The sequence below is a fragment of the Scophthalmus maximus genome, chromosome 3, assembly GCF_022379125.1.
Source record: "Scophthalmus maximus strain ysfricsl-2021 chromosome 3, ASM2237912v1, whole genome shotgun sequence".
In the NCBI taxonomy this organism is placed as follows: domain Eukaryota; kingdom Metazoa; phylum Chordata; class Actinopteri; order Pleuronectiformes; family Scophthalmidae; genus Scophthalmus; species Scophthalmus maximus.
This window is the reverse complement of record NC_061517.1, coordinates 7920634-7933159: the sequence shown is the minus strand read 5'-3', so window position 1 is coordinate 7933159 and position 12526 is coordinate 7920634. Positions and strand designations below refer to the sequence as shown.

General features: G+C 44.8%; 1 protein-coding gene across 2 annotated transcripts in view; it reads left to right on the top strand.

Annotated features, from left to right (window-relative positions):
- The window catches only part of fgd (faciogenital dysplasia), a 48995-nt gene extending 36634 nt beyond the window's left edge, over positions 1–12361 (top strand). For both annotated transcript variants that reach the window (XM_035644996.2, XM_047331000.1), the window contains exons 6-19: positions 847–983; positions 1804–1960; positions 2215–2353; positions 4119–4177; positions 4709–4855; positions 4967–5059; positions 5157–5236; positions 5386–5416; positions 6156–6260; positions 6762–6815; positions 8038–8139; positions 8320–8448; positions 9566–9706; positions 10705–12361. In XM_035644996.2, the coding sequence (XP_035500889.1) occupies positions 847–983; positions 1804–1960; positions 2215–2353; positions 4119–4177; positions 4709–4855; positions 4967–5059; positions 5157–5236; positions 5386–5416; positions 6156–6260; positions 6762–6815; positions 8038–8139; positions 8320–8448; positions 9566–9706; positions 10705–10950 (1620 nt within the window). In that variant the 3' untranslated portion in view covers positions 10951–12361. The remainder of the gene's footprint in view (positions 1–846; positions 984–1803; positions 1961–2214; positions 2354–4118; positions 4178–4708; positions 4856–4966; positions 5060–5156; positions 5237–5385; positions 5417–6155; positions 6261–6761; positions 6816–8037; positions 8140–8319; positions 8449–9565; positions 9707–10704) is intronic.
- The last annotated feature ends 165 nt before the right edge of the window (positions 12362–12526 follow it).

Genomic DNA, 12526 nt, shown 5'->3' with positions numbered 1-12526 from the left:
AATCTCTACTAACAAAAGGATGTGAGATCAAATTGTTGTGACTACCATTCAAGACAGTAGCTGATTGTTGTAGTCACCAGTTTGTGCAGAATTGAGGTGTTTGGAGCAGATTAGCTCTTGGCCATAATTTAACTCGAGGCTTTCACAGGATTATTTTTGTTTGTCATTTTCAAAATAATGTCCATCAGAATTTCCCATTGTGCAAGTTGACATATTCAAATTTGTTGTCCGTTCTCATGAGTCTTCTTCCCCTTTGTTCAGCTCATGTGGTGGAGATGCAGCACTATGGTTTATCTGCTGCCAAGGGCAGAGAACCATCTCGGTTAACTTCCTGTTTTTGACACACCACTTTCACACAAAACTGATTACCATGGAAACAGTAGTGCCCATCCGTTGTTGTGAATGGGGAGGGCGGCATAAGGTGATGGAAGTGGTGGGGGGGAGATTTCCTGATATGGTTCGAGCTCTGCAAACACTGGACCCTACATTTCTTATATTGCAATGAGCAGCATCTTTCATTGGACGCCCCAACAGCTGCTTTACATTCCAAAATAAACTCAAAGTAATGCATCAAGTTTATATTTCATAGTTGATGTAGTTTACGGGTGTGTCCCACAATAACATATGAGAGCTAAGGGTTTGGTTGACTCCTATCAGGCTGCTGGTTGAACTTAAGAATCCAAAGCTGGAGAAAATAAATGTTTGTGTGGACAAAGAACAACATGGAAATGTCTCCGTCTCTGTTTACCTGCCTGCTCCACGAATGGGAGCCAGACCCAGGATGTTTAGAAATAGTTGCACCCGTTTTTTTGTATACAAAATATGTTGTCGTTTTTCCCTCTGCAGGTATTTTGCACTAAGCTCACAGAGGCTGGAATCCCTCAGGACGTCATTACAGGGATCTTCTCCAACATCTCCTCCATCTACTGCTTCCATGACAAGTTCCTGCTGCCTGAGCTCAAGACACGTATTACTGGAGAGTGGTAAGGAAGGAGCGCCCGGCCTTGCCCGAGGCTCTAGTGCGACGCCGTTCTACAGATGGTTTTTGGCTCAGTAATGGTCAGCTAGGCCTGTCGGTGTTGGCTGGAAGGCTCAGACAGCTGGGCGGCAGCGGGGGGGGAGGCCATTATTGTCAGGTTCTCAGTGCCGTCAGGTGGCTTGGTTGTGTGTCAAGAGTCACAGATTGGGGCATTTTCTGCGTCTTTTTCACGGTAAGCAGGGGATTTACCTGCAGTGTGTGTTGTTGTGCCAACGTCAGCCACCCTTGGTAGATAATGACTCCTCTCGAGGGCTGAGTGGAGGGAAATCACCTGCCATTTTCAGGAACTCATTCAAATTTACTGGGTCGGATCGAAGAAAAAAAAACATCTCAAAAAGTGCACCAAGGGAAGAAAGTGAATTATATGGATGCATATATGTTTTTTGAGATCAGTCTCATCCTTTATGAGCCTGCATTTGTTTCTTACCACTGTGATACCTCCTTTGTTGGATTTAAAATGTTAATCTTAGTTTGTGAAAAGATGTTATTGAAAACACCTGAAGGAAACTTTTCATTTACCAACCTCACTGTCTAAAGTAGGAGACTGTGAGGAGAGCCAATCTCCCAGCATGCTTTGGGGGTTTTCTCCTAAGCTTCACACTCACAGTGTTTGCATCTATAAAGCTTATATGAACAAGTAACTTAATTAAAAGGGAAAGGTTCTTGAAGATATCAAGGAAGGCTCGTCATTGAGTGTAAAAATGAACTAAATGGAAATAGTGACACTCTTGTCGTTGTGTTTGTTTGTTTGTGTCTTGCTGTAGGGACTCCAACCCTCGTATTGGAGACATCCTCCAGAAACTGGCTCCGTTCATGAAGATGTACGGGGAATATGTGAAGAACTTTGATCGAGCAATGGACCTGGTGAACACCTGGACGCAGCGGTCTTCGCAGTTCAAGAGTGTTGTCCAGAATATACAGGTAGGTGTGTGTGTGTGTGTGTGTGTGTGTGTGTGTTGACTCCTTTTGCCTTCCCTTCTCTGTTTTCTGTCTAGTTTTGAAAATGACCTTTGATGCTTGCTGTTCTTTCTCATGCTCAGCTTCTTGCTCTGGGGGAAAAGTCTGCTCACATGTATCCAATGATTTTTGATTCACTGTTTTTTTCTCTTCTTCTTAGAACTGTATTTTTGCGATTAATCAGCTCAAGTCTTTTGTTTCTGTGCTTGGCACAACAGAAACAGGATGTTTGTGGGAACCTGACGCTGCAGCACCACATGCTGGAACCGGTCCAGAGGATTCCTCGCTACGAGCTGTTGCTCAAAGACTACCTGAAAAAGCTGCCCGACGACGCTCTCGACCGAAAAGACGCAGAGAGTGAGATACTTGACCTTCCGTTTTCACTGTAACACACACAAACACACCCTGCTCTGGCTCGACGGATCAAACGCAGCCTGCAGAATCAGTCACATTGTACTCTTCCTGGCAACCTTCATCTTCGCCAGAGAAATGTCCCTTGGAATTGTTTTGTGTCATGTGGCATCATGGTATCACTGGTGTGTGTCTGTCAGAAACAATGAGAGGTGTAAGCACACAATCCGCTTGTGGTGCAGTACACTGCTCAATACAGAGACCATTGTTTGATGCTCTCACAATATTTTGACTGAAATCATACCGACTGTAATTGATTTATTTCTCCAGCCTCAGATGTGTAACAGTGTTTTTATATTTCATCGTTTCAATCTTTAAAACAGTAGTGTTCCATGCAGATGTTGATGCAAAATGTAAAAACATAAGACTACGTAGATAGAGGAATAACACATGTCAAGACGACTCATTAAGGTGAAGATCAAGTCGTATATGAACTTGGTTTCGACTACGTTTCTATAGCTAATGTAAGTGCTGCCATTCAGCTGAAACCTGCACGTGAATCAGAGGTGGCACGAACACAAAAGGGTCGACAGAAGAAAAGGCCTGAAAGAAGGAGAGCCGATGCAGAGCCGCATTCCAAAAAGCAGTGACGAAGCAAAGACATGTCCACTTGAGTTGATAATGAACATGTGTGTTATACGACTCCATGACTGTACAAGGGCAGGAGGAGGAGGAGGAGGAGGAGGAGGCTGCCGTGGTAACTGGAAAGCTTTGAAATGGGATTATCTGAGTTGTGACTCTTCCCCCCCACGAACTGTGCCAAACCTCTCCAGCTGTGAGAATGAGCCACATATTCACAGCGTTGTATGTGAACAGCAACAACAGCCCTCCGACTCCGCTGCTCCGCTTTTATTGTTACACGACTCAAACCATGTCCGGGAGTCACTGGTTGAGTATTGTTTTGTTTTATTTGTGGCGAGAAATGTACAGATTAGATGGAGATTAGATTAGATTCCAGAAACAGACTTTCCTTAAAACTATTCTCCATGCTTTTGTGGATTTCTTTGATTTCTGCCCGATTACTTCCTGCCAGACTATTTTGAAAAGAGCACGTGCAGAGAAGATGTTAAGTGAGGCAAACAGTTGTGAGGAGGCTTTGTAATGTAACATGGTGGGTCGGTCGGGGTCAACGTGCTCCTCCATCACAGGATTCGCCTCAACTGACCACTTTTATTTACATTAAACCAACACGAAATTATGAGATTATTTGTAAACAGGTGCTTGTTCTTCAGTTATGTCCTGGTTGATTGAATCTCTCATGGAGATGAAGGCAGGTTCGTTCTTGTCGTCTTTTAGACCGGTGCATTTCAGTGAAGCGCTTTAAATAGATCTCTGTGCTCTGTGTGTAGTTTCATCCACGGCCTGCCACAGATTACACACTTCATATCCATGCGTGACTCTCTAAGGCCACAAATTAAATTTGGGTTATTTGGAGTCCAGGAAAAAAGGGGGTTTTCTCCACCGCTCCAGTTGAAAATCAGTTTATCGCAGTTGGCTTGGCCTCATTTCTCCAGACTGAGTGTCACTTGTGTTCATGTAGGCCACGATTAAAGTGGCTGATTCAGGTGTTCTCTGCTGGCCAGTAGCAAGAAACACATTAAATGTGCGGTCGAGTGAGTGATTGGTTGAGTGTATAAATTGAGATTCTGATCATCTGAAGGTTTGTTTTACTCAAACATCGTCTCTTCTCCGTTTCCCTCTCGTGTTACAGAGGCAGTGGAGCTCATCTCTACTGCAGCTAACCACTCCAATGCTGCAATCAGGAAAATGGTAAGACGTTGCTCAACACCACTCTTCACTATTCTTTCCTTTTCTAAACTCTTTCTCCAACTCTCTCACCGTCTCGTTGAGCGTCATAAAACCCTAGCTATCTGTTACCCAATCGAAAATGTGCTGATGCTGTACTGTCAGTCAGCAACATTGCAAGAGTTCGTCTGACGGAGTGAACTCGTTGAATTGGTACAGACAGGAAGTTGCCGTTTCCTGCCTCGGGTTTCACAGCTTGCAGAAGCCTGACTGACTTTCTTCAACACTCATCCTCTCTGTCCTCCGTCTGGACATGATTTTATTTCTCACATCCTTTAAAACGACCTGGGCATACAGTGTTTATGAATCAATAAAGACACATAATACCTGCTTACAGGCTTATACTGGAAAACCCAGGAGTGAAAGTGGGCCTGAGCCCATCATAAAATAACTCCACCTGGTGGCGTTTGGCTTAACGCTCCATCCGCTCTCCTCACTCTCTAGTGTCTTCTGTGCTTTTGCTCACCTCCTCATCCTGTTGCCTGATGTTTTCAGGAGAAGATGAACAAGCTGCTGGAGGTTTACGAGCGGCTCGGCGGAGAGGAGGACATCGTTAACCCAGCCAACGAGCTCATCAAAGAGGGACACATCAAGAAGATGTCGGCCAAAAACGGAACAGCACAAGATAGATACCTCTACTTGGTGAGAGGACTGAAGGTTTAATGAGAGAAATAACTGCCAGAGGTGTGCGTGTGCATCGTACCTCACTGTTATGTGCACTGTTCATCATCTGCATCCGTCTCTGTGATCTAGTTCAACAACATGGTGCTATACTGCGTGCCCAAACTCAGACTGATGGGACAGAAGTTCAGCGTCAGAGAGAGGATTGACATCGCTGGCATGGAGGTGCGGTCCTGCTTCTCATCCTGTTTGATGTCCCCCTTTTATTTTTCATTTATTAATTTTGTGTGAAAATTAATTTCCATCTGCCTCTTGTCCTCAGGTGCAGGAGAACGTGAAGCAGAACCTTCCTCACACCTTCGCCATCATCGGCAAGCAGCGATCACTGGAGCTGCAGGCCAGGTAAAGACATTTGAGTCGCTCGTTCCCATGGAAACGATCATATGAATGAAATAAAATGTGTTAATGAACCACAGAATATTGAAATAATTTATGAGGTCAATGAAACTCAATTTACAAAATAATCTCATCTCATTTTATTTGCTACACAGGACAGCTGAAGAGAAGGAAGACTGGATTCAGGCAAGGATCTCACTCTCACACACACACTCACACACACACACACACACACACACACACACATGCTGGCGTACAGTGCGCCCACACGCAGTCTGTCTCTCATGCAGACATGCAGCATTTTGGGCCTAAGCCCTTGGTAGTTCTGGTTTATTAGAGAATGGAATTAGCCAAAAAAATTGTCCCCACACTCATTTAGTGTGTTGGGGAATTATATTCTCTAATAAAGCCCCTCATTATTGTGCATTTAGCCCAATACAGCAGAGTAAAGCTGATTAAAACATTTTTTCGCGAGCTGGAAAAGTGGGTGGGGGTATTGCGAAGGGCTCGGGAGCTTTTCTGTGTGTCTGTATGTAAGAATGAGAGAGGGGCAGAAATGAATAAAGGGAGCTTACAGACGAGCCGGCGGACAGTAGAACGTAAACTCAGAGGATTAATAAAAAAGAGAGAGAATGAAATGTTTTTTATGCACTTCTAGTCGCGCAGGTCTCTGGACTCTGGCGTTGAGGTTGTAGCAGTAGGGCCTCGATGCCTTGGGAGCTGTGACCTCAATGCTGTTGTCATGTTTTGTGCGTGTTCAGACCAGACTGTGCACTGACAGCTGTACTTCTGCCATTTAGAATGTTTACTCTCTATGATTTCATGACAAGCACACAAAGAATAAATAAATGCATTCAAAAGCAAGATGAATCTGATCAATAATCCATCTCTTCTCTTTGTTTCCCCTCTCTCCTCCGACTATTAGGTGATCCTGGCCACCATTGAAAGGCACAAACAGAACAGCGAAACATTCAACAAAGCTTTCAACAGCTCCTTCTCTCGAGAGGACGACCATCCCCCCGAGTCACCGGTCAGTCACCCTCTCCTACCACCAGTCAGTTCATCGACCAGTCAATCAGTGGGTCGTCCTATGCCATGAATCACAGTGGTTCACAAATTGAGTTTGTCATAGTCTGTCCTTTGTCTGCTTGAACAACCTCTCCATCTATGGATGTGCTCGTACAGTATCATACACACAAAAGACACATTAAGAAGCTTCTTTTTTTCCGTTTTCTTAATCCCGACAGTCGCACACGTAGCGTCTGGGAGTCTCTTCTCCCAGATCCCTCTCATGACCTAATAGGGAAAGCCCAAGTCAAAGTATATACAACAAAACTCTTATGGATCTAATTTGACCCACTTTGCACCGACCGGAGCTGGACCCTGGCCAAGTAACTTGACACAAGCCAGACGACGAGATTAAGAAGGTCAAGACTGACACCTAGTGGTGAAGATATCTGACTGCAGGAGGAAGATGCGTTTGTTCCACACACATCTGGTAACTCTAATCTCTGTTGGTGCTGCTCCTCAGGGTCCCTGGTGCAGCCCAGGCATGGACTCGGACAATGAGCGACAGCATGAGAGGGTAAGAGATTATTATACAGAAATAACAGTTATTGTCGCCTGGCACGCTGCTGGTAGTCGAGTGTGTCTATCATATCATTTCTTTAAGTATCTCGTATCGGAGGTTGGCTGAGTTCCCAGGGGGCCTCGGGGCAAAATGAGGCCCTTATAGATGCTGTTAAAAATTTGATGGAATCATGAATAAGCATAAATGAATTTAGGAATATGCACCATGTTAACATAATGCAATCTGATATGGCCAACTTCTTAAAACCACATTTTAACAGTGACATTAAGGCCACTTCAGTTTATAGTTCCCCCTTTATGGTGCACACAGTTTCACCACACTGAATTGCCACAGACCTAAAGACCCCTACCTGTCTGAGGCCCTGGGGCAAGAGTCTTAATTTGTCTGGTTGGAAATCCTTATTTTTCCCTCAAGGCTCATTATGTTATGATTTATTTAATGAAGGGAAACTCTGTGAATTCATATTTCTATTTGCATTGTTATACGATAAGATAAATAGACTTGTGAGTACACACTCTTTTATTTGAAAAAGTGTGTACTAACAGCTCAGTTACATTATTCCTTCATTTTCTGCTTCACTCTTGATAACCCAAAGGTTTTCTGAGCTGACCTCATCGTGGTGGTTTGCTTTGGTGTTTTGGTTTGTCAGTGGAGATAGAAGCACAGTTATTACTCACAACGTTAAAAAACGACTGCATTCACTTGGTCAGGGTTTACGGGGTCACCTGATGGAACCGAGCCTTTATTAACTATAGATATGTGATACATTTCTGGTCGAGCTGTTAGTATGTTTGGTGGTTGTGCTTTGCCATTGTCCAACCACTCAGCCTGAGATCAATGTACCAAAGGATCCATCTGTTTCTCTCATCAAAAAAACAAAGAGTTTAGTTCTCATAGACCAGCGTGCTGGGAAAAAAAAACATGTTATGTGTGTAAAAAGGAGATGAATTTGAATCTTTATCCTACAATGCATCAGTAGTAACAATCTGACATCTCCGATCAGATCCCCACTGTCGTCCAGAGAAGGATAGTGTGTCTGTGTGTGTGGGTGGGTGGCCGTCTGCCTGTGCTTTCTCTTAATAGAAAAGACATGTAAGATAGGCAGCAAGACGGAGCCGTCAGACATTCCTTTCGGTTCAGCTGTGCTAACAATGAACAGGCTGACGACCTCAACACATGACTCCTTGTGCTGTTGTTTTTTTTTTGGTTTTTCCAGAAGAGTTCCAGGAAAAAGGAGAAAGAGAAGCAAACATGTAAAGGCTGCAACGAGAGCTTCAATTTCACCAAGCGCAAACATCACTGCAAGTCCTGCGGAGCGGTGAGCAACAGACGGAACCAGGGGCATTCGGGCAGTGGTTGGTGGGGATGTAGAGATGAAGGGATGAAGAGAGAAGACAGACAACAAGTGGAAAAATATCTTTCAGACAATTAACTGTAAACAACTGGGTGGCTTCTCAACGGCGTCTCTCTTTTTCCCCCCCTCTCCATCCTTCTGCAGGCCATCTGTGCAAAGTGTTCAAAGACCCTGGACAACAAAACGAGCCGAGTGTGCCCGGAGTGTTTCGAAGCCAGCCTCAGTCTGGAGACTCTCGGCGTCAGTGAACAGAAAAGGAAAGCTGCGCCTGAGGTGAGACACACAAACACACACACACACACACACACACAGACTTTGCATGCGTGATAGTTTATTGTTCTGCTTCCATACGTGCCAGTCCCATCCATCTCTCTGTGTCCACCAGGGTTCAGCAGCCAGACGCCTCTGATGGCAGAGTAGTTTAGTACAGTGGAGTCATTGTACACACACAAATTGCACACATGCTCCTTATGCACATTTATTTTTATGCACACATTCACATTGAAAGATCAACTAATCCCTCTAACCCTAATATGATAAAGAGATCTCAGCTTAGCGAGGAGCCGTCGTCTCCGCTGACTCAACAGTCTGGCAGCTTCAGATGTCCGTGGTACCGTCTAAGACTCTACAGTGTCCTTTCACTGAGAATCTGACAGGAGGATGCTGTCTATATGTTATGTTGAAATTGTCTTATGGTTCTGATTTGGGTTCAAATGAATCCCCAAGTAGGGTTAAAAATCTGATCTACAGTGAGTTTGGTCGCCACAAGGGGGAGCTGTGAGCCAGATAAGAGATGGACACGCAGGCCGTAGGAGCTTGAACACCTGTCCATGTGACTGTGTCAAATCTGACTGTGTCCTACATCGTCGTTACGCAATGAACCGCAGAAGAGCTCCCCTGTCATCTGCTCATCAAATTTAAATCTCCTTCAGACACGGACTGATTCAGCCCAAGTGTCTGAGGGAGAGGTGTCGCAGGTCGTTCCCTCCTGCAGCTGTAGCACTGTGAAACCACATTCTGCACTATAATCTCTCTCATGTTGCACTTGATTGAATGTGCAACACTCACTGACAATTCCAATATCTGATGTGCAATCCTGTTACACTGTGTATATTCAGTTTACAATGTGTATGTTACTCCTGCTTTTTAGATGTTTATTATTTTATCCTGTTTGCTGCTGTAGCACGACACCTTTCCCCATAGTGGGACTATAATAACAGTAATAACGTCATTTTACCAGTACCTTTCTAAACAGAGTTTCAAAAGTGAGAAAATTGTCAAAATGTGTGTTTTTTGTCTTTCTCAGTTGAACAGTTGTGTTTTGCATGTATATACTGTATGTAACAGCAGTTGAACCCACAACCCTCCATATTCTTGTACCTTTTTTTAGAGACAGACATCTCTCACCGGGGAGAACTGTTTGCTGTGTGGCCACCTCCAAGTGCAGGACAAGGGGAAGAGCTGGAGCAAGATGTGGGTGGCCGTCACCAAGGCTGAGCCACTGGTGCTGTACTTGCAGAGCAGCGGACAGGTGAGGGTTAAACACACACAGTAGCTCATGTAAGTCAAGCATTGTGTACATCGAGGACATTGCAGAGGTCCGTGTCATGTCTTCTGTATCTGCTGCACACGTCTGGTCTCTCTATACATCCTGTCTGCTTCAGGACAGGACATCTGTGCAGCAGAGCACATCACTGAATGTGTGTGTGTGTGTGTGTGTGTGTGTGTGTGTGTGTGTGTGTGTGTGTGTGTGTGTGTGTGTGTGTGTGTGTGTGTGTGTGTGTGTGTGTGTGTGTGTGTGTGTGTGTGTGTGTGTGTGTGTGTGTGTGTGTGTGTGTGTGTGTGTGTGTGTGTGTGTGTGTGTCAGATCTATTCAATCCTGCCTGTGCCGGGTTGTGTGTGCTCTGTCTGTGCTCTGTAGATTTGGGCCAGGAGGATTTGGTTGTCCTGAGTCTGACCTCAGGTACAGCCAATGTCCGTGACGCTGCCCCGATGTGTGACTGGCGTTTTTTGTGTGCGCTGACCAGATAAAAATAAAAGCAACTCTTTGGTTTTACTGTAATTCCTTGAAATTTTGGGTCTGCTTACATCATTCCAAGAAGATGTAAATAAGGAGCGGTTTACCTCATTGCTTAGAATAATAATAAAAAAAAATACCCCAAAGCAATCATGTTTGGAAAGCTTTCCATGAGAGGCTGTCATTCATATCGTAGTGGATGGCACAGAAGGGAAGTCAGGCTGTTAAAGCCTCTGGGGGTTTCATATCCAAGACTAATATCCCAATCCCACTGCAGAAAGCTGCCATTCCAAAGATTAGGATTAAACGGAGTTGGATGAGCATTTCCTGATTATCCAGAAAGAAAGAGGGGAAGGGGAGAGAGGAGGGATTATTATAATGTACATGCCTGGTGGAATATATTCTCATGCAATTGGAGAGACAAGCTGTTACTTCCTTGTTCAACACAAAACCAATTTTAAATGCGAAATACCAGATCTCTTCTAATTGACTAATTTGGCTGACTTTTGTAGGACTCTAAAGGGGCGCGGGCGGTGCCTCTTCCTGGGTTCGAGGTGAGCGCGACGCCGCCATCAGCGGCCGAAAAGGCGGAGGTCAAACACGCAATCCGCCTCAGTCACACCCATCAAACTTTGCTCTTAAGTGCCCAAGATGCAGAGGTTCAGGCCAAGTGGATGGACGTCCTCTCCAGAGCTGCCCGCGGAGAAACACCCGCAGATCCATCGACGAGCCTGACTGAACACAGGAAGAGCCAGTAGTGGCCATGTCGGAGCCAAAGGACTCGTGCCCACTCCCTCCCTCCCTCCCTCTCCTGTGTATAGAGCACACATTACTTGAATTCACTTTACCTTGGCACTTTTTGTTTTTGTTTTGTTTAGTTTTTTCCCTTTCGAAAGGACCACTCCTCCACAGGGCCACTTCAATCTTTCTTTCATGGACACACGGCTACTTCCATCTTCCTGTCCCTCTCAGTAGAAGGACCATGTTATCATGCCACCAACGCCACTGTATGTACATGTATGGGTTGTTAGGATATTTTATTTCTCTCAGTGTTTTCAGCAGCGTGGAGAGAATCTATGAAGAACTCATGTTTTATTTGTAATATAGCTGAATAAGGTTCCTGTATGATTTTTTAATAATGATGAAGTTCCTTTGTACATTATGCGATTGTGTTGTGAAAAGCATTAACTAGTGTGTGCGTGTGTGTGTGTGTGTGCGTGTGCTCGTGTGTGCGTGTGCGTGTGTGTGCTCGTGTGCGTGTGCATGTGTGTGTGTGCGTGTGCGTGTGTGTGTGTGTGAGCCCACTCCCATGTTTATTAAGTATTGAATGTCAGTGTAAGAAACCTGCGCCACCTCTCTGTTCTCTTCAGTCCTGTTCGGGGACACAGTGGCAGATCGGTGGGTCTTGTACAGTATGTATACTATAGTGTGATGGAAGGAAACAACGAAATGAAAGACATTTTAACTTAAAAAAATTAAGAAAATCCATAGCACAGAGATGTGTAAACTTGTGGCTGGCCACCTGATGCTCCCACTGTCAGCTCCCATCTTCCCCATACTCCTCTCTCCTGTATTAGTGATAACGCTCCCTCTCGTCGTTGTCTTTGGACACTGAGGCGTCTGATCCGAGGCTGATCGACCACATTTCCACTCTCATTATTGGGACTTGTCCGGAGGAGAGTACACTGCAGAATGGGATCGAGGGGGCCTCAAGTCTGAGCCTCTGCTGCAGGTTCAGAAACAAATCAATAAATAAATCTTTTCCATGTAGTTCTCTCTCTCTCTCTCTCTCTCTCTCTCTCTCTCAGCATAGCAACCGTCTGTCTGCTTCTCTCCCTTTGGTGATGTGATGGAAACCAAGTACTGTACTGTAAAACTGTTTATTCTGCCTTGCCCTCCCCCCCAACAACCCTGCTCCTATCAGTACCAGCCTTTTTACGCAAAAATAATCTCGTCATTGGATCTCTTTGTGCATGTGAAATCACTCATATTTATGTACCGTGCTTTGAAATCTTGCCCCTTTCCCCCTTTTTTATGCTCCAGAATTCATTCTCGTTGTACTGTTAAGTGAGCAGAGTGTTTTAAACTTGGATTGTGCACAGTGGAAAAGCAGTCGAGCATATCTTCAATAAACAGATGTTGTGGTTCCTCCAGTACCACGCTGTCCGAGCAGGTCGCCACATTTTTCTATTTGTACGAATGCTTTTCTCTTTTCCCTAATGGAACAGATTATAGATGTCAAACCTTCTGTAATAGTTAGTGAAAGACAAAAAGATCATTCACTCCAGCCACTGATCTTGCATTGATATCACACACCAGATATGACGTGATATC